The sequence below is a fragment of the Rattus norvegicus genome, chromosome 8, assembly GCF_036323735.1.
Source record: "Rattus norvegicus strain BN/NHsdMcwi chromosome 8, GRCr8, whole genome shotgun sequence".
In the NCBI taxonomy this organism is placed as follows: domain Eukaryota; kingdom Metazoa; phylum Chordata; class Mammalia; order Rodentia; family Muridae; genus Rattus; species Rattus norvegicus.
The window spans coordinates 105,917,470-105,943,547 of NC_086026.1; the positions used below are offsets into that span (position 1 = coordinate 105,917,470).

General features: G+C 44.9%; 2 protein-coding genes and 1 long non-coding RNA gene across 9 annotated transcripts in view; 1 reads left to right on the plus strand and 2 right to left on the minus strand.

Annotated features, from left to right (window-relative positions):
• Window positions 1-925: 925 nt before the first annotated feature.
• On the minus strand, window positions 926-10,174 carry Rnf7 (ring finger protein 7). Of its 3 annotated transcripts, none has more exons than NM_001106848.1 (3): window positions 9,719-9,936; window positions 4,193-4,240; window positions 926-1,915 (listed from the first exon to the last, which is right to left on the minus strand). In NM_001106848.1, exons 1-3 carry the CDS (start codon window positions 9,891-9,893, stop codon window positions 1,797-1,799), a joined length of 342 nt encoding a protein of 113 aa, NP_001100318.1. In that variant the 5' UTR covers window positions 9,894-9,936; the 3' UTR covers window positions 926-1,796. The 3 variants fall into 3 exon arrangements, with proteins under 3 accessions (NP_001100318.1, XP_008764711.1, XP_063121293.1); XM_008766489.4 differs by having other exon boundaries at window positions 1,859-1,915; window positions 9,726-9,937; XM_063265223.1 differs by lacking the exon at window positions 926-1,915 and having other exon boundaries at window positions 4,141-4,300; window positions 9,719-10,174.
• LOC134480217 (uncharacterized) lies at window positions 9,804-25,886 on the plus strand. Of its 2 annotated transcripts, XR_010054458.1 has the most exons (3): window positions 9,804-9,942; window positions 11,736-11,844; window positions 25,847-25,886. It is a non-coding gene; the product is annotated as an uncharacterized LOC134480217 (long non-coding RNA). The 2 variants fall into 2 exon arrangements; XR_010054457.1 differs by lacking the exon at window positions 25,847-25,886 and having other exon boundaries at window positions 11,736-12,131.
• The window catches only part of Lrrc78 (leucine rich repeat containing 78), a 43,451-nt gene continuing 33,544 nt past the window's right edge, over window positions 16,172-26,078 (minus strand). For 3 of the 4 annotated variants that reach the window (XM_039082567.2, XM_039082566.2, XM_063266439.1), the window contains one exon: window positions 21,821-23,885. In XM_039082567.2, the coding sequence (XP_038938495.1) occupies window positions 23,668-23,885 (218 nt within the window). In that variant the 3' untranslated portion in view covers window positions 21,821-23,667. Of the gene's footprint in view, window positions 17,602-21,820; window positions 23,886-26,078 lie in introns of those variants that run through there. The other variant, XM_039082568.2, reaches the window with a different exon arrangement.

Sequence of the window (26,078 nt, forward strand, 5' to 3'; positions counted from 1 at the left end):
TGTGCAGATGAGGGGGGTTGTGCCAATAGGGAATGGGGTCAGAAGCTTTTGTCTCACCCCTTCATCCTCCTCTCGTGTGTAGCATAGTAGGGCTTTGTTAGCATTTCGCTGGGTGGAGCACTGGCTCATTACTGCTATCCAGAATCCACTTATGAACTGTCAAAGCCACCTGATGTACATGACGGGAGACTTCCACCTTCACAGCAAAGCCAAGCACCTGTTTACTCTCTGACTACCTTTATATATAAAAAAGTCTATAGACTCATTCAAACATACTTTTAGTACCTAGAAAATTTAGAAACTATTTACCCATATTTTTAGTGGGTCTGACAGAAGCGAGTTTCAGAGAAACCAGACTAACAAGTAAGATCGTAGCTTATGAGGCTTGTGGTGTGAACGCCTGCAACAGTCGTGCTTGGGAGGCAGAGCCCGGGCCAGCTCCGTTCACTTTCAGTCCAGCGAGGGCTACAGTGCAACCCGGTCTCAAACTCTCCATAATTCTGAATTCATTGTGATTCTAAACACATTTAGAAAATCATTTTTAGAGCATCTAAGAGTGTTTGTCTGTATGTATGTGTGTGTACCTCCATGTTTACATGGGCACTGTGTACATGTAATACTCACAGAAGCCAAGAAGAGGATAATGGATTCCTTGGAACTGGAGTTACATAGCTAAGGGTCAACAAGGGTGCTAGAAATCAATCTGGGTCCTCTGCAAGAGAAGCAAGTGCTTTTAAATGACTAGGCCATCTTCCCTGTCCTTAAGGTTTTTCCATGAGTCCTTGGGACCGGAAGTCTGTTCCTCTGACTCACACAGCATTTCACACACTGAGACATATTTTCCTACTGGAACAGTTTGATAAAATGTTTGTTTGTGTGTTTCCAAGTAATTTTTACTACCAAATAAAGAGTATAAAGTATTTACTGAATTATTTTAATGAATTTAAGAGTAGAGATCAAACTTTAATAACTCAAAGCACAATATTTCATTTATTAAAGCATTGCATAATGAACTCCGGTGCCATACTGCTAAGCATTTTCCCACTAATATTTTGACTAAAACATACAATACAACCTTCCCAGAAACAGAAAATACTTCTTTAACCCTAAGCGGTTGAACAGTGAAACAGTAGTTTCCTTGACTTCTGGTTTCTTTTTTTTTTTTTTTTTTGGTTCTTTTTTTCGGAGCTGGGGACCGAACCCAGGGCCTTGCGCTTCCTAGGTAAGCGCTCTACCACTGAGCTAAATCCCCAGCCCGACTTCTGGTTTCTTAACAGTTACACTGTATTTACCCTCTTCACTCAGTACAAGTTAACCCTCATTTATAGAAAAGAAGATACCATGGGTTGCCTCACTCCCAACAACAAAGGGTATTAGGAGCAAAGGGTAGGAGTTGGCTTCTCAATGCATTTTATTTTTTAGTGTAACATTCTTTTATTTATTTTTTTAGCCACCAAGCATAAACACAAAATGTTCTTCTGTGAACGCAATGCTCTCCCAGCCCTTATGTACTGACAGATAAACAACAAAGATCCTTCAATTGCTGGTGTTCAAAGCAGTACATATCACACACACCACAGAGGTAGGAAAGGCTATTTTAATAAATTATCTTAATTGTAGACAATTTCCCAAAATTAAACAGACAAAATGATAAACCATGCCTTGGATGAGTCCCAGAGGCCACACACCATTCCCTCTATCTGAAGGTGAATCCCTGGAGTGTCAAGTCTGTCCAGTGACTTGGTGACAAGGTTGTCCAGGGTCACCCACCGCACCAGGAGAGCCTCTGCCGGCTCTCACTTGCCGATTCTTTGGACCACCCAGTCCTGCTGGCACAGAGGGCAGCGGTTGTTCTGCTTCACCCACAGGGACATGCAGCAGTTGTGGAAGGAGTGGTTACATTCTCCCCAGACCACTGCAGGAGAGAGAGAGAGCAGCTGCACTAGGCCACTTGCTACATCACAAGATCTGTATCAAGACCAGACAATGAAACAAATGGACAAACAAATCCGCTGATAGGACACAGGTCAACTTAAATAGCTAAGCTCAGGGGTACAGGAAGTTAGGAAGGGACACACAGAGGGGGACGTCAGGAGAGCGCTAGGGGCAAACAGGGGGTGGGTAAAATCAACATACATTATATGCTTATATAAAATTATCAAAACAAAAATTGTAAATATTCTAAAAATTTAAATTGCTAAGTTCAAAATTATAGTTTAAAAACCAAGAAAATAGTCATGACTCATAATCCTAAAAAATGTTGAACAAGTGATCAAAACATGTTTTTTTCTATTTACAAAAATATTTACATTTAAGAAATGTGCCACTGTGTTTTTGGGGTGAAGCCACAACCCTAGCTCCTAAGTAGCTCCATTAGTTGTCTTAAGTTAGGACAGTGGGATCCCCAGACCTCCTCAGTCATGGGGCAACCTTGGAGATCTTCTGTGGTTTGCTTTATTGAAAAACATCCTTCTGGTTTTTATTTACCAAAATACAAATGTTTTACAGGCTCAACCTATAGCTGGCTGTTATAAACAGATGGTGGGCATGGAACATCAGCAGCTGTACACTGAGGCAGCTGTTTTTCTAAAGGGGTTAATTATGCTAAACCATCCAGCTGGGTGTGGTCACACCCTACAGTCCCAGAATTTGGAAGGCAGTGGGATCCCAGAGAATCATAAAAGACCACCTTGTCTACATAACAAGCTCCAAGTGAGACCAAAACCCAAAGTTAATTATACCAAAACTTACCATGACAGCAAGTGGTACAGCACTTCATCTGACAATTAGATAGGCAGAGTGGCTGAAGAGAGCCATCTCTCTGAGCAGAGTTCTTTGCTGAGACACAGCCTTGCTATAATATATAGCCCAGGCTCCCTAGAACTCACTACGTAGGCCACAGTAATTGCCCAGTCTGAGCCTTGCAGGGTACTTGGGTTACAGATGCAAGCCACCAAGCTCAGGTCTTGAAATGTTTCTTCTTTCCCTCCCTTCTGTCCTCCTACTTCCTCCTTTTCACTGTGTTTTTGAGACAGGGTCTCACTGCACAGCTGACTGGCTGGAATTTGCTGATAGACCAGGCCGGTGTCCAACTTGTAGTGGCTCCTACCTCTGCTGGGGGTACAGGTGTGTTTACCAGTCTTGGCTTAGCAGTTTTCTTTTCTTTTTTTTTTTTTTTTTTTTGGTTCTTTTTTTCGGAGCTGGGGACCGAACCCAGGGCCTTGCGCTTCCTAGGTAAGCGCTCTACCACTGAGCTAAATCCCCAACCCCAGCAGTTTTCTTTTTTTTTTTTTTTTTGGAGCTGGGGACCGAACCCAGGGCCTTGCGCTTCCTAGGTAAGCGCTCTACCACTGAGCTAAATCCCCAGCCCAGCAGTTTTCTTAATAGGAGATATTATTTCTTTCTGCTTAGCAAAACATTTATCATGACCATGAATAGAGTATATAACCAAGTCTTAAAAGAATTTGCAAATTTATTTTATTAAGGTCTTTTGAGAACTAAAACATTTTATTATTTATTAAAAAGATGTTTTACGGGGCTGGGGATTTAGCTCAGTGGTAGAGCGCTTACCTAGGAAGCGCAAGGCCCTGGGTTCGGTCCCCAGCTCCGAAAAAAAGAACCAAAAAAAAAAAAGATGTTTTACTATGAAGTCTTCTGTCAGAATTCTTTCCCTTTTAGTTTTAGTCCTAATTTTGCTTGTTTTAAAAACTATTTTTATCTATAATTGTGTGTATATGACGGGGTGGGGGTGCTCACCTCAGTTTCATGTGGAGGAGGTCAAAGACCTTTGGGGAGTCAGCCCTCTTTCTATCTTTAAAGGGGTTCCAGAGATCACGTTTAGCTCATTAGGTTTGAGATGCGAGTTCCTTTACCTACTGAGCCATCTCACCAGTCCCTAACTGCCCTAAGCATTTTATAGTCATAATTAATCACTGCTTTATGGTTTATTTTTATGTACTGACCAGGACATTTCTCTCTCTTTCAGGTTTTTTTTTGTTTGTTTGTTTTTTTTTTGAAAACAGGTCTCACTACATAGCAAAAGCTGGCCTCAACTGCTCTACTTCTGGATTTACAGGCCTGGGTAACCTCAGCCAGTTTAATAAAGTCAATTTTAATTGCAAATTCAAACATTCCCACAGAGACAGAAGAAAAACCTTTAATTGGAAAGGCAGGAGAAAGAATTACCACATACCAACACAGTCCTCTTGTTTGTTTTCAGCTTGACATCTAAGACAGGCATCTGAAAGTAAACAGAGCGAATCTCATCTGGAGTTCAGGAGGCAACACTGGAAACCCAGACCTTCAAAGTCAAACAAAAAAGCCCCAAGGATCAGAGATGAAGAGAAGTCTTATATTATTAATTTCTCTCCTAAAAACAACTATTAAAGAGAAATACAACATGTGGCATTCTGCTAACTCCCCAATGTGATTTTACAAGCTCGCATGACAAGACAGCTTGGTGACCACACTACAGGAAGTCACTCTAGATAGAGATGCCAAAAAGTTATTGTAGACCCCCAGGTTGCTCGTGCACATGGACCAACTTTAGAGGTATTTACTTCAAGACACCATTGTAAATAACCCATAGCCATGTATTGATTATTTGATTATATACACATAAGGATCTAGAAGGATACTAGGGAACTAATAAAGGTTTTGTTTTAGGAGTTCACGTAGCCCCAGCTATCCACTAACCTGAACTGCCACACCAAATCATCACCTTAAAATCCTGCCTCTACCTTCTACCTCCAAGTTTTGGAATCACAGGCACGTGCCCCCAGCTCTCCCAATAATGAAGTTTCCACATCTACTCCCTTACTTTTAAACTATGTGACTATACAACCTGCTTGAAAGTTAAAGGCTTTTTCTAATCGTTTCATAAGCAAAATTCCTTTCCTTTGTTTTTGAGACTGGGCTTCATGTTGCTCAAACTGACGTAGATGATTTGAACCCCTAATCCTCAATGCATTCACAGTATTGACAAAGTACTTGAATAAATTACTTAGGAGTAAATACTAAGAAGAGGAACCTAAGAAGTTCTAAATTTAGTCGTTTCTAAAATCCGATCAGTACTAGACTTGAGGAGCTAATAAAACGGAGTCATTCTTTAACTGTATTAGTAGTCCAAATTAGGTAAAAGAAAGCTCAAATCAACAGAAAAGTCTTTGTTTTTAATTATTTTATGGGTCTAAATGTGGAGATGTATGTATGTATGTGTGTATGTATGTATGTATGTATGTACATATGTATATGTGCATGCAGGTGCCCTTGAAGGTCAGAGGTGCTGGGTACTCCTGGAATTGGAGTCACAGATTGTGAGGTGCTCACCATTGGTGGAAGATTTTGATTACAGGTCCTCTGCAAGAGTAGTATGTTCCCTTAACCACAGAGCCATGTCTCCAGACCCAGAAAGAGAAAAAGAGGTCCAGAAAAAGAAAATATGAGTGTGGCGACTCATGCCTGTCATCAGCGAGCTAAGGAAGCTGAGGCAGTAGGACTTCGGTGATTCCAGACTAGCTCCCCCCTTTACATTCTTTATGTACATTGGTGTTCTGACTGCAAGTGAGTCTGTGTGAGGGTGTCAGAGTCCCTGGAACTAGAATTATAGAGTTGTGAGCTGCCATGTGGACGTTAGAAATTGAACTTGGGTCCTTTGGAACCCAAGGTCCTCTTAACCTCTGAGTTATCTCTCCAGCCCCAGAACTAGCGCCCCCTACCCCCCACCATGTTGCTAGCTAGAATGATTTGTCCAAAAGGAAAAATAGCATGAAGGGTGCTTCCTGCCTCTTCTTACTCTGGCTCAAGTACAGGCATTTGCTTCTTTCACTGTTACCCTCAACAAACAGAAAATCCACAGCCATCCAGGCCTCTTCTATAGACTGCCTCCACAGGCTTTATCCATAGTTACTAAACATCTCATCTTCTGGGATTTATGCCCTGGAATGACAACCAAGGCTGTCCCTCATGGAGCTCACTAAGAAATGGAGGACTGAGGCGAGCAAACCACTAGGTATGCTGATCATTTGTGCCTGCTTAGCTCTGGTGGTCAAGCCAGCCACTTTTTTGGTAAGGTAGGACATCAAGGCTCCAAACAGCTGGTGAGAAATCTCTAAGTTATCACAATCAGGCACTCTACTCTGGCTGTATGGGGGAACAGATCTCCTCCTTACAGGGTCTAAGTGGGACCCAAGGGAGAGATTACCCATATTGCAACTGGGTGACAGGCCAACTTTCGAGTAAGAAGTTAAATAAATAACTTTAAGATTATTGAAAGCCAGGGCTAGAGACATGGCTCAGTGTAGAGCTCTCAAACAGAATGCAAGTTTAATGCCAATGCCCATCTCAGGGAGCTCACAATTGCCTGGAACTCCAGCTCCAGAGGGATCCAAAGGCACCTAAACACATATGTACACACCTCTATACATGTACATTAATCAAACATAATATGTAAAAATGTTGGGGGTGGGGTGGGTTGAGACAGGGTTTCTATGTAGAAACCTTAGAGCTCATTAAGTAGACCAGGATGGCCTTGAAACCAGAGATCTACCTGCTTCTGCCTTTCAAGTGCTGGGATTAAAAGGTGTGTGCCACCATGCCCAGAATAAAAAATAAGTGAAAAAAAGCCTTAAATATATATTTAAAAGCCAATCTCTGGCCAGCTAGACTGCTCAGGTTAGGGCACAGGCCTGAGTTCAAGCCTTAGGACCCACACGGCAGAAGGAAAGAACCAACTCCCCAGTACTGTTCTTCTAAGTCTCCACACGCTCTGCACACACATAATAAATACATTTTGCTGTTTTTATTCAAGATAGGGTTTCTCTGTGTAGCCCTGGCTGTCCTGGAACTCACTCTGTAGATCAGGCTGGCCTGGAACTCGAGAGATCCACCTGCCTATGGCTCCCAAGTGCTGGGATTAAAGTATGACTCATTAACAACAGGGTAATAAATATAATTGTATAAATATGGAGAGACGGCTGCTCCTCCAGAGGTCCTGAGTTCAGTTCCCAACAACAACATGGTATCTCACAAGTATCTACAGTGGAATCTGAGGCCCTCTTCTGTCATGCAGACACATGTGCAAATAGTATTCATATAAATAAACCTTCAAAAACCTGCCTCTCAAAACAATCTCCAAGTAAAATGTTTCTAAGTCTCTTTTTAAGTCTTTTTCCCCCTTTTGTTTTATCTTGCCTGGCCTGGATTTTCTACAGACAAGGCTGCTCTTGAATTAACATGCTGAGATGCTCTTGCCTCTGTCTCAAGTTAGAGATTTGCCACACTTTGATCAAAGAAATAGTTCTGTGAATGATGTTCCTAATCTGAGACAGTATTTCTACAGCATACAACAATAACCTTTCAAACAATGCCAGGGATCAGGACTACCAAGTCTTAATTTAATTCCCTGTGGTCACCTGACCACTGAGTGGCACTAAGCTCTCACAGCCCACGAACATGACCAGGAGTTATCTATAACCCAAACTTGGGCCTACGTTAAGCACCTGTCTGTGCTGTAACATTTCATTGGTTACTTTAGGATCTACATCTCTTACTATTTAGATTTGTGGAAAAAATAGCCCTTCCAAGGAAAAAAATCCTTTTAAAACTTCCCTTTGGGTGCTCGCTTCGGCAGCACATATACTAAAACTTCCCTTTGGAAAGATTCATCCTAAACTAAGAAAGAGCTAAAAGAAAGTCTCTCTTGGGCTGGAGAGATAGCTCAATGATCAAGAGCACTGACTGTTCTTCCAGAGGTCCGGAGTTCAATTCTCAGCAACCACATGGTGGCTCACAACCATCTGTAATGGGATCTGATGCGCTCTTTTGGTGTGTCTGAAGACAGCTACTGTGTACTTATAGATAATAAATCTTTCTTCTTCTTCTTCTTTTTTTAAAAAAGTCTCTCTTTTTAAATTAAAGATATTTAAGGTTTATTCATTATTTATTTGTTTGTAAGATAGGGTCCCCCTACTTAGCCTCAGCTGTGTCGACCAGGCTGGCCTCTAACACAGAGATCTGCTTATCTTTGCCTGAGTGCTGAGATGAAAGATACCATTACACCTGGTAGGAATAAAATTTCTAAGCAAAGCTTGTGTTGAAAAAGAACAAAAGTAATGCCCCTGCCTCAGCCTCCTGAGTGCCGGTATTTGCCGGTATTTCAGACATGAGTCACCACACTCAACTCTGAAATGGAAATTATGGCCCAGTTCCTAAGCAAGGGAGAAGGGTGGAACAGCTGTATTTTAGTGTTTTAGTCAAATCGGATATTTAGAAACTAGTGTTTACACAGTAAACAAGTAAAGTTTGGAACCGTGTTGAAAACTTCCTGAAAAGCGAGTACAAAGACTTCAGAATCTCTTGATTGCACATTTGCAAACTACAGAAATCTATTTCAATCAACACCCCCATCACCTTGTAAAGCATTCTCACAGTAATCTAAAATTACGTTTATGCTACCTGCATCTGTGTTTGCATACCAAATGTGCCTAATGCCCTCAAGGGTCATAACGGGGTGCTGGAGTTATTGGAACAGGAGTTAGAGGGTGATGAGCTGCCAGGTGGGTGTGGAACATCAAACTGTGGTTGTGGTGCTCCTAACTGTGGAAACATCTCTCCAGTCCCTCCCTGGCTTTGGTTTTGTTCGAGCCTGACCTCAAATGCACTGCTGTCCCTCCAGCTTCAGTCTTCAGAGTGTTGTTATTACAGGTACAACCAACACACTGGAAGACAGGCTGGTTATGCAGCTCAGTTGGTAGTGTACCGAGATGAAGCTCAAACCCCAGCATGCCTTAGGCCTGCTGGTTCATTTCTGTAAATTGTAGCACTTGGGAGGAGGACGCATCAGGAGACACCCTGGCTACACAAGATAGACCCTTTCTAAAAAAGAGGAAGAGTCTGGCAATGGTGGCACACACTTTTAAACCCAGCACTAAGGAGACAAAGGCAGGTGCATCCCAGCCTGGTCTACAGAGTTCCAGAATAGCCAGGGCTACACAAATAAACCCTGTCTGGAAAAAAAAGACAGAGACAGGGTTCTTTTCAAGGTGGACTGAGCTCTTAACTGTGCAAAACTCAACTAGATTGTCTTGATACGTTTCATTTTGGTCTGATATTTTCGTTCAAAATACTAAAACAGACGACTATGAAAGGAAGTTCTTCGAAAAGGCACAAAATAGCAGGGTAGTGTTTTCTCTACGAAATGGTGTCTTAGGATGGGAAGGGTGCAAGATGAAGTTTCTGAATCAAGCAAACCTTGGCCCTCGCTTCAACACAGGAAAGTTCTGATCCGTCTTGTCAAAATAAAATTTAAAAGCCAGCCAAGTAGCACCACCGAATGCATCCGGAAGCAAACAGACTGAGCATCATTTCGGTTATGACAGAATCCAGATAGTGGCGTAGGCTCGCAATTTCCAGAATTTGGGAGGTGCAGGCAGGAGCCTCAAGGGTTCAAAGTCAACCTCGGATAAATAGGCAAGCTCTAATCCAGCCTGAGGAACGTGAGAGCATCTCAAAAACATTAAACATCCCAACCCTCAGATCCACGAGAGGGATCCGCTGTGGGATTTGCTGGCCGCTAGGCTGCCCAGGAAAACCCCGAGGTTCCTCTCCCGGAACCCGGTCACGCCCACTTCCTGCAGGAACTATCCGGTGTCTGGAGGCCCGGTCCAGCATTCGCCGGCCAGGCCCGCCCAGCGGTCCCGACTTCGCGTGCATCGCTTACCCATCACCTGGACCCTGCAGATGGCGCAGGTATCGCACTCAACGTCCCAGCTCCACATGGCTACCGCGTTCCACTTCTTGAGGGAGAACATCTTGTCGCCTCCCGACTTGGAGCCTGCGCTCCCAGAATGCGAGGAAAGGACGCAGGGTTCCTCGCCGTCCTCCACGTCGGCCATGGCGGCGGCGCAGAACGGCTACGCGGACGTTGGGCGCGGAGGCGGGGAGGTATGGTGGCTCAGCAGGGTCACAACACAAGCCACAGACCCTCCTCAAGGAACAGTCGCTCAGCCGGAGCCAGGCGAGGCTGATTGGCTGGCGCGGGACAGTGACGTCATGAGGGGCTGGGCGAGGCCTGTACAAGCTCTTGTAGTGGACACAGGCCAGTTACTGCATGACAGGCAAGGAACAGTGAGCGAGCAGTCTGGAGTCCTATTGTATTAAACTCGGAGCTTTCAAAAAATCACCTTGTCCCTGCCTCCATTTGTCTCTTTTTTTCCCAAATGTGCACTATCTGAGTAGGGACAGAAATCTCTTTACTGTAACCTCTGTATCTTACAAAATGGCTGCTTGGTACAAAATGGTTGGCCTTGAATTCAGAGATTTTTTTTTTTAATATTTTAACTTTATTTTATGTGCATTGCTGTGAGGTGTCAGATTCCTTGGAACTGGAATTACAGACAGTTGTAATCTGTTATGTGGGTGCTGGGAACTGAACCCTGATCTTTGAGAAAAACAGACTGTTCTCTTAACCACTGAGCGGTCTCTCCAGACATTACATCTTGGGTTTCTTTAAGCTTAAAATGTATTAGGACCTTAACCTTTTTTGTTGTTATTTTTCGTTTTGTTTTGTTTTTGGTTTGGTTTTTTGAGGCAGGATTTCCTTGTGGAACCTTGGCTGTTCTGAAATTAGCTCTGGTCTCAGCCTGGCCTACCCCATGCCCGTGCCTCCCCAGTGGCGAGATTAAAGGTATGCGCCACCACACTCTGCTTCTGGTTGTGGTTCTGAGACGGGTTCTCACTGTGTAGCCCCAACTGGCTTAGAACTCATTATGTAGACTAGGCTGGCTTTGGATCACAGAGGTCTGCCTGCCTCTGCTTCTGGAGTGCTCTGATTCAAGGTGTGCACCAACCTAGGCCTGGCTTTTAGGATCTGCGAAGGCTCAACTCTCGTCAACCGCCATTCTTCAGGTTGTTTTTATCACCTGGGAAAGGTGGTGGAAACCCTCTTGCAGCCACTCCTGCTGCTAAAATTCCCACTGAAGAAAGATTTACACGACGACTCCAGTTAAGCCAATTAGAAGTATGTGAGGCAGTGGGGCCATGGTGGTGTACACCTTACTCCCAGCACTTGGGAGACAGCGGCAGGTGGATCTTTGTCACGTTTCAGGCAACCAAAGCTACACAGAGAAGCCTTGTCTTCAAAACCAAAACCAAAACCAGCCAAACAAAAAATACATAAGTCCCTTTATTAGTGCATGACCAAGTTCCGGCTCATGCCTCAGAGTCTCAAAGTACAGTGTTTTTAAAGCAAAACCCACAAAGACCACAATTCACATCAAACTCAGATGACAGAGTAACCTTGAAATGGTCATTTCTGGCAGAACATAGTGATTTTTTTTTTCAGACATGAAAGTTACTTTTGATTTTTGTCTTCTTCAGTTATTTTGGTTTCATTAATTATTTTGGTTTATGCCTCTGGACCATGGTCAAGGCCACAGAAGTCTCAAATGTATTGGGAGGGTAGATGCCACCATTGTGGGGATGGGGGTGGCTGGGTGGAGGACTGAGAAGTGCTTAAGCAAATGCAAAGGAAGTCAGGACAAGATGGTGTCTCTGTGGCCACTTCACTTGCTCAGCCGGAGTCTCTGTTCCTTTGTTCAGAACGCTGGAGAGATGCCTGGTCTTGTTTCAGAGACTTTCCTTTAACACAAACATGACTGAGCCTTTCAGGAAAGACCTTGTTCCCGTCACAAGTGAGTGTTTCCGCTGTTTATTTCTCTGCTCCTCCCTCCTTCCAGCCATTCATCTGTATGGAAACAAAATCTTTCCTGTGGCTGAAGAGGAAGAACTCTCCAGGGCTCCTTACATTCGGTCCTTGGCCAGCGGCTTGTGAATCACACAGCCAAGGTTAGTAAGAGAAAAGGGAGGCTTTGATTTGTAGAAGTAGGGGTCACAGAAGAAGACAAAAAGCATCCTGGGCTTGGAGTCTGTACACCACGTGAATAAGGGAAAGGGAGGTTTAAGAAATGGGGGGTGAGAGTGGCTCAGCTGTTAAAGGCTAGTCTCAACCAAAAATATAAGAAATGCAGGGGTTGAGGATTTAGCTCAGTGGTAGAGCGCTTGCCTAGCAGGCACAAGGCCCTGGGTTCGGTCCCCAGCTCCGGAAAAAAAAAAAAAAAAAAAAAAAAAAGAAATGCAGCTGCGGGTTGGGGATTTAGCTCAGTGGTAGAGCAAGGAAAAAAAATAAAAAAAAATGCAGGTATGTGTGTGTGTGTGTGTGTGTGTGTGTGTGTGTGTGTGTGTGTGTGTGTGTGTTAGTTTGCTTTCTGTTTCTATGATAAAGGCCATGTTCAAAAGAAGCCCAAGGAGAACACTGTTTGGCTAATTTATCTAGATCACGGTCCCTCACTGAGGGAAGCTAAGGCAGGAATGAACTCAGGATGGTTCACTGGTGTTTTACCTGCAGGTATGTCTGTGTGAGGGTGTCAGAAGCCCTGAATTACAGTTATGAGCTGCCATGTGGGTGCTGGGCATTGAGCCAGTATCCTCTGGAAGAACAGCCAGTGTTCTTTTTTTTTTTTTTTGGGAGCTGGGGACCGAACCCAGGGCCTTGCGCTTCCTAGGTAAGCGCTCTACCACTGAGCTAAATCCCCAGCCCCACAGCCAGTGTTCTTAACCTCTGAGCCATCTCTCCAGCCACATCACTGATTTTTTTTTTTTTTTTGCACTTGGCTCCCTGTGACTCAGGCTAGCCTAGACTCTGTCCTGGACTCAGTCTGAGTCAGTTATTTCACCATTGCTCTGTGATGAGCTGGCCTCCACCTAGCTGTGGAGGAGGTCGTGTACCCGCACCTTCCCCTCTTCTCAAAGCTGCATGATGGCCATGTTTGCTTGGAGGACACCAGTCTTTCTCCGTACCCCACTCTGTGTGGGCCTGGGTATCAGAGGTCTTCCACGGAGATCTCTGGCCAGGCCAGGTGGGAGGGTTCAAGTGAAGGGGAGAGAACTCGAGCAGGGAGGGGGAATTGTGTCTGCCACTTTCACTGATGCAGCTGCCTCCGCCCCGGCCTCTGCTGCTGCCATCACTGGTCACTTTTGTTGCTCCAAGATGCCACACTGGGGCATCTTGTACTAAGTCAGGCCAGGCCAAGCTGGTGGGAGGCTGACTAGCCAGGGGTGCAGGCAAGCTTGTGGTGGCGTTTTATGAGAGTAGTTCTCTGTCCTGGAGGCCGTGTTACAGCTCTTATGACAGAAGCTCTCGATGACAGAGTAACTCTCACACACCTTTACTCCTTCTGGATAGGATCCTTTTATATAGTTTTGGGGTGGGTTGTGGTCTGACAACAGGTGCTCCCTATTGGCTGGGTCTGAGAGCTTAGGGATGCCTCATCTATGTGTGGAAGGGCTTGGGGTGCTGCCTCTATGTGACTGATAGCCACAAACCTCTCTATGGGGGTGAGGGTGTGTGGGGGAGGGTGCTATGGCTATGTGACAGGGCCTGGTCCTGGGAGCAGGCAAATCTACTACCATGTCTTCAGGGTCTCCGGGGCTTCTAGCCTTAGCTCAGTCTTACCAGGCTTCCTCTCAAGGCCCACCACCCCACAACTGTGGCCTTAACTTGGCATTTATTGGTGTCATTACATTTCTTGCAAAATTCAGCTTCCCTTCCCAAGAGTTTCCCATCAATGTCATTGGAACCCACATTCACTTTGACCTTCCGCCCTTCCACCCTATTCAGAGGTAGTACTGTATTCATTCTTCCTTTGAAAGTTTCTAGAATCAGCTGAACTTCCCACTCTTTATCTCAGCCTTGTCTGCTGCCTGGGGTCCCATGTCCTGGCTTCAGGGCAGTCTCCCTAGCCACCACCCTGTCACAATGTGATTCGCACTCACCATAGCCTGCCTTACAATCTTCCCCTGGCTCCCCTAGGAGAAGGTATCCTGCTCAAGGTATCTTACCTCCACTGGAGTCCTGCCATCACAATAACCACCTACCTTCAATTGTCACCTGGCACCCCTGTTCAGGACCCTGTTCAGACTGTCTACACTGACATACCCTACTGACATACAAAGGTAATGAAAGTCCCTTACAGCTGATTTCCCCCTGTTATGGGGGAAAGGTTCTCACCATTGTGTCCTCAGTGACCAACCACTCCCAGGGCATGTGCACATAGATGAGAAGCCACAGCACTTCTTGTGTACCAACACACACACACACACACACACACACACACACACACACACACACACACACCACTGTCACACAGCAGCCATCAATCATATTGCTGCTGGCCCTTAACAAGCTAGTCAGAATGAACAGAACAATTAAAAGCTTTTTCCTCCTAGCAACAGTTCATAAATTATTAAAAACCATTTAAAATAATAGTAGATATATAATGTAAAAAGAAGCACAAATGCTGTAAGATTGCCCGGCCATTATCAGCCAGCCCAGAAAGCATGCTTGCAGAGACAGCTTGTTTCCCAAGGTACTCTGTCTTGCTTGCAGCAGACAATTTTAAGATTCAGCAGACCTTCATGGAACACCCCACCCCCATGACTGCCACAGTTCCCAAGCCCCACACCCCATTCTTATACAGGGTCACAGCCTCAGCTTTCCCCTGGCAGAACCCCTCGTTTTCCCTCGGGAGAGAGGCTGCTCCTCACTGTTTTTGCTAATAAACACGGTCTTGTTTGTTGAAGGTCAGACTCTGGTCTCTTTCTGCCTTCTGTCTCTGTACTCTGCCTCAGAAATCTGACAGCCATTAGGGGCACTTGCCTTTTATTTGTGTTTTGCAAATTGAGATACAATAAGATTATTAAATGGCGCACAATTGAAAATCAGCAGGTTGGAAAATTCTGGTTGCTCTAATGGCTGAATCTCATCAGCTGTACCCTACCGTGAAGACGTAGAAAATTCATTTAATCCTCGTTGCCATTCATAAACCATCAGTCATCCCTCTCCCATTTCTTACAAACTATCTGGCATTTTGAGGAGGCAGAACAATGATTCTACGTTTCCTCATTTGGAAAAGATCCTAATTCCTAGAGTGGTGTCTTTTAGGAAGTTGTACCAGTTACTTTTCTTGTAATTCTGACAAAATGACTCACAGAAGCAACTCAAGGAAGGAAAGGTGTGGGGCTGGGGATTTAGCTCAGTGGCAGAGCGCTTACCTAGGAAGCGCAAGGCCCTGGGTTCGGTCCCCAGCTCCGAAAAAAAGAACCAAAAAAAAAAAAAAAAAAAAAAAGGAAGGAAAGGTGTGGGTGCATGGCAGGCAGGGCAGGAGGCCCCGTGGGCCACAGAGGTCCCCGGATGGGAGGAGAGAGAGAGAGAGAGAGAGAGAGAGAGAGAGAGAGAGAGAGAGAGGGGAACGCTGTACCCAGCCTCTTTTCTCCTTTTTATTCAGCCTATTGGATGGTGTTGATCATATTTTGGCTGGGTCTTCCTGCTTCAGCTAAGTCTCGTCGGGAACACCCACAAAGAAACATCCAGAGGTGTGTCTCCCTCGTAGTTCCAAATCCCAGCAAATAGACAACGGCAGAAAGAATAACAATGGCAGAAGTAGACACAGTCTCCAAACGGTTCTATTGGCCGTGTTTATAATCTTGTTTTTATGCGTTTAAAATAAGGGTTATGTCTGTTTAAAATAACCTTCTTCACATTGATGGTCATGCACAAGAGAAACCCAAGAAGAATTTATCTTCCCCCCTCCTCCTCCCCCCTCCCCCCTTTCTCACCTTACTGAGATAGATATACTATAATGCCAAGTGTGGCCCCCAAGACCTAGAATCTACATGTAGACCCAATTACCCTGCCCCCAAATTATTTCTGATTGATGAATAAAGATGCCAATGGTTACTGCTGGGCAGAAGAGACCTAGGTGGGGTTTAGGTTTCCTGGGGTAGGGGGTTGGTTGGAGTGGAAAGAGAATCACAAAAAGAAGAAGGTGGAGGACAGGTAGAAGCCACCATGGGTTAGATGAGTCATGAAAATGTGGCCCTGAGGGCTGGCCAATTGGAGTTAAGAGCAGCCCAGGTGAAATATAGTAATAACTCAGGGTTATCGATAGGAAAGTAGATTCTAATAACACAGAGGGTCGATATCTGCCCAGCTCTTGGGTCATTTAAGGCTTATTGTAAATATAAAGGTTGTGTGTGTCAAAATTTTATCCAGGAACCAAATGGTTAAAGGTGGGGTAGGAACCCTAGACTGGGATTAAAAATCTCTACAACATTACATTTTCAAATGTATTTATTTGAGATAGGATCTCACCATTTAGCTCTAGCTGGCCCGGAGCTCACTCTGCAGATGAGACTGGTCTCCAACTCACTGAGATCCTCCTGCCTCTGCCTCCTGAATGTTGCTGGCATTATGCTGGGTAAACGTATTTATGTAGAAACGAGTTATTTGTAACGTATTCACACTTTGTACCTGCACAGGGTTGTCGTGTGTTGCTGGGCACTTCGGCTGCCTCATTTTCCAAAAGAAAATCTGAAACAGAAACTGGTAAAGGAAAAAAAAAATGGGTTTCTTTATAGTTTGGCCGAGCAGGGGAGAGAACAATTGCTGGTTTCTCTCTGCCCATTCTGTACCAGTGCTACGGTTCTGAAGGCGCCCAGAAGCAGAAGTCAGGAAATGTGAAGAATGTGACTCGGGGTCCTGTAAAGGCTACCTGTGAGGCAATCTCCTCCACTAGCACCCAGCCTGGGCCTCCTAGGCCAGTTTTAATTCTGTTTTTCTTCTTGAGGGGCGGCAGGGGGCGGGGAGTTGTGGTTGAGAATATTGTCTCAGCACGCAGCCCTCAGCCCTCGCTGGCCCACAACTCACAATAGAGCAGGCTGGCTTTGGACTTGCAGGAATCGTCCTGCTTCCGGTTCTCTGGTGTTGGGATTACAGGAGTGTGCTAGCGTGACCAGCTTGGTTTCTCTTTTGTCTTGTTTTGGGTGTTTTTAAACCAGAACATTCCTTGTCACCCATTTTACTTCTGTTGCTAAGACCACAGAGGTTCTGCATTGTTTTGTTTTGTTTTCTTTTCTTTTCCTTTTCAGACAGGGTCTCCTGTAGCCCCAGGATGGTGGTGAACTTCCTGGATAGCTGGGGTTGGCTTTAAACTTCCTCCATCTCCCAACAGCTGCGATTGCAGACCTGTATCACCACACTGGGTTTGATTTTAACTCTTTAGGGTCTATCGTTTTAGATCCTGTTTCAACAGTCCTTAGCCCCATGACACCATCACAACCAACCACTTTCTTCATTTTCCCACGCGTCGATCTTGCAGATGCCTTTTCCTTCTCTGCTTCTTGTTAGCCTTCAGTCAGGCTGGCGGCCAGCATAAGGAGCCCCTGCCACTCTGACACGCTTAGATTCATCACAGTTGGAAGTTCCTGAGAAAAATGGGCACAGTAACATCCCCATGCTAGGCCAGTGTGGATAAGGGGTCTCCAGCAGCAATGGCTTCCTGGGTCATGTGTTACCAGTGAAGCTTTGGCCTCCTCCTGGTCATTTAGTGGCAGCAGAGACAAAATGAAACCCACAGTTTAGAGACTGATTTGTGTGACAGAATAGACGCTAAGTCACCTTGATGAATTTTAGAACCCAAAAGGTATCTCCCCGTGGAAATAGGTGTAATCCATTCGGAAAAACAGCATCTGTATTCAGTTTTTTACCTGTGAAATAATGAACAGGAAGTCACGCATTAAGAAAGTAATAAAGGCTGGACATGGTGGCCCCTACCTTTAATTCTAGAACTTAGGAGGCAGAGGCAGGCAATTTCCGTGAGCTTGAGTGGAAGTCAGTCTGTTCTGTATAGTGAGTTCTGACCCAGGCAGCACTATATAGTGAGACCCTGTCTCAAAAACAAACAAATAATAAATAAATTTAAAAAAACAATCAAGACTGAAGACACACTTTCTTCAATTGTGACAGGGTCGCATGTAGCCACGGTAGCCTTGGCTTTGAATTCCTGATTCTTCTGCCTCTGTATCCCAAAGGCTTCAATTACAGGTGTGCAACAACACATCAGATAAAACAATTATTTCTGTGTCTTTTCTTCCTGGTATGTGGAGAGTTTTATGGCTAACTTGCTAAACTTTTATGACTAAAAGTAACAGTCTACTGGACAGGTGGCAATAATATAGAGAAAATGTCTTGGATTACTTTTGGGGATTGTTTCTTAGACTTTAATAGTTGTCAACACCATTCTTTATCCTCCAGAAAACACTGTATCATAAGAGGACCAAGACCTTTGAGAGATGATCAAGGTAGCGATTCTGAATATGTCTGGTTTTATTTATTCATTCATTTATCTCTGGGTACATGTTCAAGTGGGTCCGGGTGTACTCGTGTATGCATATATGTGAAGGCCAGAGGTCAGCTTAGTTGTAATTCCCCAGGATCTATCTACCTTGATGATTTTTTTAAAGTTCTGTTGCTGTAAAATTAAAAAAAGAATTCTGTTTTTTAACCCATACTAGGTCCGGCACCGTAGTGCCCCAAGATATCTAGTAGATATCCTCATCTCAGTCAGCAAAGCCTCTCACCACTTTGCTCCATCCCATATCACACTGCCGATGGCTTCTCTCTGGGCCTGGTGACAATCTCTCTACCCATCTAGTTCCCAAGGCGGGCTGTCATCATGGCAGACATATACACGGCTCCAGCCACCACACACTCTCTTGAATTAAATTAAATCACCACATGAAAGAACACACAACACAATAACCTCTGATCCAATTGATAAGATATAATTGCCCACCTAGACATACAAAGCCCTGTACACATCCATCCCTTAAGAATAACAACCTGTAAATGTGCAGAGAGGAATCTTAACATCTACCCATGTTCTCCTGGCTGCCTCTCTCTTCCTTGTTCCAGTCTCCTCCTCTCTCTAAAACTTTTCTCCCACCCATCCTTCCTTCTCGTCCAATGACAGGCCTTGTTCTATCTTGTACCTGCCTTCACCTACATAATGACATCATCCTACAAAGTTCCTTTTTTTTTTTTTTTTCTTTTTTTCGGAGCTGGGGACTGAACCCAGGGCCTTGCGCTTGCTAGGCAAGTGCTCTACCACTGAGCTAAATCCCCAACCCCACAATTCCTTTTTTTAAAAAAAAATTTATTTATCTATTATATATACCGTATACACCGTAGCTGTCTTCAGACACACTAGAAGAGGGCATCAGATCTCATTACAGATGGTTGTGAGTCACCATGTGGTTGCTGGGATTTGAACTCAGGGCCTCTGGAAGAGCAGTCAGTGCTCTTAACCACTGAGCCATCTCTCCAGCCCTTCTTTAAAGTTCTTTGAGATTTCATCCAATACATCTTGATCCTATCCATTAATTCCTTCCCCCAACTCCTTTCAGATCCATTTTCCTTCTCTATTCACTTATGAAATCCCATTTCTGCTGCCTCTATACTCTTGGGTGTGGGGCCATCCACTGCAACATGGTCCACTTACCAGGAGCCACGCCCTTAAAGAAAATTGGCTTTCCCCCTCCCAGTGGGCATCAATAGCCAGAAGCTCTTTAGCTCGAATTTCCTGTCTACCTCCTTTCTCCATGCTAGGATTTTGTCTGGTTTGAGCTTGCACAGTCTTGGGTGTGCTGTCACAGCTATTGTAAGTTAATACGTGTGGCTTCCCTTCTGTACCTGGAAAACCGTTTCCTTGTAGTCATCCCCTGCCTCTGACTCCTGCAATTCTTCTGCCTCCTTTCCTACAATAATCCCCAAGCCTTTGGAAGGGATGGTGTGATACAGAGGTCCCAGTTAGAGGGGAGCATCCCACAGTCGAGAGATCCCACCCTTGGCCAGTGGTGGTGTCCCTGTGTTAATCATGATCCACTGCATTAAGATGCTTTTCAGATGAGATCTGAGAGGTAACTTACCTGCGGGTACAACAAGTTATTGGGATTTAGTTTAGTACTACACTCCTTTAGCACAAAATAGTAGTAGGTCCCGCCCTAGGGCTTAAGACCCAGCTAGACACAGTTTCTTGGCCCCAGGAATGGTGGTATCAGGTACGGGTTTCATCTTGTTGGGTGGGCTTTAAATCCAATCAGAAAGTGGTTAGTCACTCCCAGATGCTCGAGTCACAGTTGCACGAGTGGGTAGGTCTCGCCATTATGGTAGCTGGAAAGGTTCACAGCTGAGGGACAGGGATGACTGCTTTGTCTGCCCATAGGGATGATGCCTCCAGGCCAGTACCAGTCCAAGTTCTAATGCCTGTGGTGTCCTTATAGGGGCATTGTTGGCCCATTATAGAGTTAGCCCATTTAAACTCTTTATATATGTGTATGAATATATTTTAGGAAACTTCTAGTAGGTTTTTTTTTTAAAGATTTATTCATTTATTATATATAAGTACACTGTAGCTGTCTTCAGATACACCAGAAGAGGGCATCAGATCTCTTTACAGATGGTTGTGAGCCACCATGTGGTTGCTGGGAATTGAACTCATGACCTCTGGAAGAGCAGTCGGGTGCTCTTAACCGCTGAGCCATCTCTCCAGCCCCTCTAGTAGGTTTTTTAATATGACTTTTCCAAAAGGCCTTTGTTGCATGTAGTTTTACACTTACAGCCTTTAGCTCTGGGAAGTGACAGAGTTACCAGCCCCAACTCAGCTTCCCTTGAATCCTGGGACAAAAGACACATACACAGTTGGTTCCTTTTCAACTTGGCCAAGGACAAGATTTCTGGGTGCTACAATCTCCTGCCTGGAAAAGTGTATCCTTACCAATTTCTTATCTCTGACTCTCCCACCTGTCCTAAACTTCAGTAGCTAGTCCAATCTAGCCCCTGCCAAACATCCCTGACCTCACATGGCTGCTGTTGTTCTCTCTCCAAAGCATGGCAGAAACTCTCCCTCTCCTTTCTTGCATCTGCCTATTCCTCCAGGGACCTGGAAGTCCCTCCTGTCCCTTCTGTCCAGCAATTCCACCCCCCAAAACCCTGCCCCTGCTATCTTCACTGACAGATCAAGAACCAATTGAGGAACAGGACCTTGGCATCAGAACCACTCCCTACAGGCCTTTGGTGTTAGTTATCCCTCCTTATATTTTCTCCTCTACCCTATCCTCCCATTCCCCAATCCCTCCCCACTTCTTGAGATGGAGAACCACACTGGCATCAGGCCAATCTCCATGCCCAGGGAACCCTAGGGAACTCTGGATTATAAGTGACACCACTTTCTCTGTGTAGTCCTGGGTGTTCTAGAACTTGCTCTTTAGACCAGGCTGACCTCAAACTCACAGAGATCCTTCTGCTTTTGCCTCCTGACTGCTGGGATTAAAGGTGTGCACCACCACCACCATCCCAGCTCTGTCTGGTTTTAAAACAATGAGCCTTTCTCAGTTATTTGGGCTTTTGAGGCGCAGTCTGGGGTTTCCTGTGTGGATGAGGGTTGTGTGGTTTTGTTACTTGAAGAAAGTGCCCCTGATAGTCTTAACGCTGTGGGAGGAAGGTCAGAATTGAGTGTCCTGGTGGTATATGAGAATATTCTTTAGTAACTCAGCAAAAAACAATTAAGAAAGAAAAGGACAGCTCAGAGTGAAATGCACAGCTGTAATCCTAGCACAAGGGAGACAAGGGAAGCAGGGGCAGGTGGATTTCTGTGAGACAGAGAGAGAGAGAGAGAGAGAGAGAAAGAGAGAGAGAGAGAGAAGTGATATTCATTTTAATGTGTTTAATTAGTGCTATTGATTTTTTAAAAATATTTATTTATTATATATAAGTACACTGTAGCTGTCTTCAGATACACCAGAAGAGGGCATCAGATCCCATTACAGATGGTTGTGAGCCACCATGTGGTTGCTGGGATTTGAACTCAGGCTCAGGACCTCTGGAAGAACAATCAGTACTCTTAACCACTAAGCCATCTCTCCAGCCCAGTACTATTGATTTTAGTTGTGTTTAATTAGTGTTTTTTATTGGGGCGCTTCTATTACTGCAGAGTACGCAGAATCCTATTATCAATACTCTTAGCACTTGTCATGAGACATTATGGAACATACATTACCCCAAGTATCTTTATGAGGAATAACTACCTTTTCTAGATCTGGGCCAATGAAACAAAATACATATGGCGTATCTCTTTAAAATGATCAGAGGTCTGAAACACACAGCCATAAGTTGTTACAGCAAATGATTTCCAGCTTTGCATAGGATACAGCTACAAAATAATAATACTTTACGGCAATTCAAAACCAAAATTGTGAGCAACACTTTCCTACGCTGCCAGCTAATGTTGGTTTAGGCCCAATAGATTCGATTACTTAGAGGACATCAAATGCAGACAAGCAGCTGCATCTGTGACATTCATTCCTTCATGGGCTTGACCACTGACACCTGCCCTGCTTTTGGTTTTCCCACCTGACTGCTGGTACCTGGTTTGGCTTATTGGATTTCCACTCCTGGCATTTAGAGTCTCTGACTCTTTGCGCTCTCTCTCTCTCTCTCTCTCTCTCTCTCTCTCTCTCTCTCTCTCTCTCTCTCTCTCTCTCTCTCCAACTGTTGACTATTTTTGTTTTAGTTTTTGAGACAGTTTCACATTGTATACCAGATTGGCCTGAACTCACTAGATAGCCCAGACTGGCCTTGAACTTGTGGCAACTCTCTTGCCTCAGCTTTCTCAACTATTATTAGGATGATAGTATGAGCCACCATGTACAACCTGTTTGGGTCAGAAATAGTTGTGTTTTAAAAATACATAAAGAAGAAAACAAACAAAACAAAACAACAACAACATCATTGACAACAACAAAGGCATGGTAGCTCATGCCCGTAATCTCAAGGAGACAGAAGGATTGCCAGAGGTTCAGGCCCAGTCTGCCAGTCTGATATACAGAGTGAGACCCGGCCTCAAAACTAACTAAATAGTTCACACACATAAACCCCGTATAGGGGAGAATATTTACTCACTGGATGATAGTAACAGGGCTGATATTTTGGTGCACAGCAGTCTGGGATTTTTTTTTTTTTCTTTTCTTTTTTTCGGAGCTGGGGACTGAACCCAGGGCCTTGCGCTTGGTAGACAAGCGCTCTACCACTGAGCTAAATCCCCAACGCCCAGTCTGGGATTTTAAATGCATGTGTACACGTTTTAATTTTTGTATCAAAAGTCATCTTCTACCTATTACTTATAACTAGCTCATTTTGTAACTGTGCCATTAAATATTTGCCCCATTAAAAGGGAAAGTTCAGGGCTGGAGAGATGGCTCTGTGGTTAAGAGCACTGACTGCTCCTCCTAGAGGTCCTGAGTTTAATTCCCAGCAACCACATGGTGGCTCACAACCATCTTTTTTTTTTTTTTTTTTTGGTTCTTTTTTTCGGAGCTGGGGACCGAACCCAGGGCCTTGTGCTTCCTAGGTAAGCGCTCTACCACTGAGCTAAATCCCCAGCCCCGGCTCACAACCATCTTTAATTGGATCTGAGGCCCTCTTCTGGTGTCTGAAGACAGCTAGAGTGTACTCATATACATAAATAAATCTTTTTTTAAAAGTTCAATTTTATGCAGTGGAGAATGAGCATTTGTAAAACATCATCTCCCACGAGGCAGCACAGACACCTAAGAGCAGAGATGAGGCTCCTGGCCGATCCCAGCAGGGAAGATGAGTTGAAACTGGAGGTAGTTTTCACTAATCTTTGAGAGATGATGTTGTCTTGCTGCTTGCCTTTTGAAATAGCCATCATCCATTTGACTATAGTTTGGGGGAGCGGGGAGATGGCCTAGACCCTAGACTTTGGGATCGAAGGCACCATCAATTTCCACTGAGGCCCATGCTTCATCTAGCGCCCCCTGATGGCTGCCACCCAACTGTGCAGATGTTGAAGAATTTACCTTTTTCTTCTTTTTACGGGTCGTATTGGATTTCTTGCTAAGTTTCCAAATAGATCTGAAGGTGTCAGAAGAGATCCGGGGAGTGACTGTAACTTTTAGGGGTGGCAGTTTACCTGAGCAGAGAGAACAAGCAAGAATGAGCAGAACGGTTAATACTGTATAGGGCGCGCTCAGTTTTAGGGGATCGGATGGCCCGAAGTCCGCCATTAGAGTTGGCTCCAGCCGAAGCCGTACTCATCTGCAATCCTTGGACTCCAGAGGCTGAGGCAGGATTGGTTACAGCCTTGGTTACATCCAAACATATATAACCAGCTAAAGGTCACCCTGATATACAGAGATCCTGTCTCAAAAAAACCAAAGCCACAACCAGAGGAAGAAGAGGAGAAGATGAGGGAGAGAGAAGGGCGTAAGTGAACCAAACTCGTTTGTTACCCATGTAAGTAAGTCTGATTTCGTGAAAGGAAATTGTTGACTTGCGAATAAACGGTAGGAACGGAGAAAACACTGGAAGAACATTATTTTTTATAATTGGGGGATATTTCCATTGTTTTTTAAGGTTTAAAACGATGCCTTTAGGGCTAAAGGCCAAGTGAGTCATCCTGTGAAAGCTAAGCGGCTAACCCTTGTTTGAAGACTCTTCCCTGTGTTTGAACTAACAACCTAATTAAAGCGCTCCGTCAGAAACAGCCCATAATGGTTCCAGCTCATGACTTAAGTGCATTAAGGCTACTCACGATGCACCCTCGGACTAAGTCTCAAAAATGCTGATTTCCCGAGCCGTAGATTGCTTTTTAATGCTGTTTAAATGAGTACTTGCGTTTCCAGGTGGGCACATCATAATTAGCCTCTCATTTATGTAAATTGAGCCATTTACTAAGCACGTAAGACATTTTCCATTCCGGAGAGGTGCTGAGCGAAAATTCATTTCCCGTCAAGTCACCAGAGGCTGTCTGTCCTTACGCTCCCTGCAGTAATGCCGCAGAGATTCCCTGCAGCCCAATAATGGGTTGTTATTGCCAGGTAGAATGGCGGGGGTGGGGGTGGTGGGGTGGTGGGGTGGTGGCTATGGCACCAGGAAAATCAAAGTGTTCATTGCACTTAAAAGTTAGGTTTAACAGAATAGTCCTGCTGAACCCCGTCCCAGCTCTAATGGAACAAGAAGTGGGTGTTCTCTTCCTCTAAAAGGATAAAAAGGATAATTGAAAAAAAAATCGTCGAGTCATTTAATTGGTCGTTAAAGATGCATGGTTTTAGTTTGAAGTGTAGTAACACAGCAGACCACAGTCGCCCTGAGGTTCTCTTTTACAACACTGCCATGGAAGGAAAAATTCGACCTCTGACCGTTTTTTTGAAGAAATGACGGAGACAGGATGCTGCTGCTGTGAATTCTCCCCCACTCAACCCGACCCAGAGCAGAGTCCTCCTCCCTCTCAACACTGTGTTTCATTTTAAAATCTGTACATGTCTTGCATCGAGCTGCACTGAAAATGACATTTCCTTGTTCTCCCCTGTAAAAGCAGCAAGATCAGCTGTCACCAGTTCTGGCCATGCATGCTAAAGGAGAGCTAGGCATGGTGACCATTAATTGACCTCACTTCTCTCCTTTTCAAAGGGTTACATGGCTACCAGACACTTGGGGTCGCCTTGCCAGCTAGAGCCAGACCTCTACTCTCCTCTCTTCAGTGACTTAGAAGTTACATTGTGATCTTTGTTCATGTTCTCCCTCCTCTTCCTCCTCCCCTTCCCTCCTTCCCCTCCTCCTCCTCCCCTCCCTCTTCCCCTCCTTCTTCTCCCCTTCCTCCTCCTCTTCCTCCTTCCCCTCCTCCTCCCCCTCCTCCTTTTCCCTCCTCCTTCTCCCTCTCCTCCTCCCTCTCCTCCTCTTCCCCCTCCTCCTCCCCTCCTCCTCCCTCTCCTCCTCCTCTTCCCTCTCTCCCTCTCCCTTTCTTCCCTCTCCCTCTCTCCTCCCTCTCCCTCTCCTCTCCTCTCCCTCTCCTCTCCTCTCCCTCTCCTCTCCTCTCCCTCCCTTCCTCCCCTCCCCTCCTCTTCCCACTCCCTCTCTCTTTCTCTCCATTAGATAGCCCAGGATGACTCCGGACTTGAAAGACTCCAGCCTCAGCTCTCCAGTGCCAGGCTCAACTGTGGTCTTAGGATGCTTGCTACTTTTGTTTCACAGTTGATGTCTGTACTTTAGGTTGGGCTGAGAGGAGGCTAGAGAACAGGAGAAAACTTTCTTTGAGAATAAGAAAGCAAATAAAAAAGCCCCAAAAGTAACAGAGAAAAAATTCATTAAAACAAAACAAAACAAA

Coding starts and splice junctions, on each gene's coding strand:
- Rnf7 (NM_001106848.1), bottom strand. CDS start 9,893: ATGGCCGACGTGGAGGACGGCGAGGAACCCTGCGTCCTTTCCTCGCAT. Junction 4,241..9,718: donor CTGCAGGGTCCAGGTGATGG/GTAAGCGATGCA, acceptor GTTTACTTTCAG/ATGCCTGTCTTAGATGTCAA. Junction 1,916..4,192: donor CAAACAAGAGGACTGTGTTG/GTATGTGGTAAT, acceptor TCTCTCCTGCAG/TGGTCTGGGGAGAATGTAAC.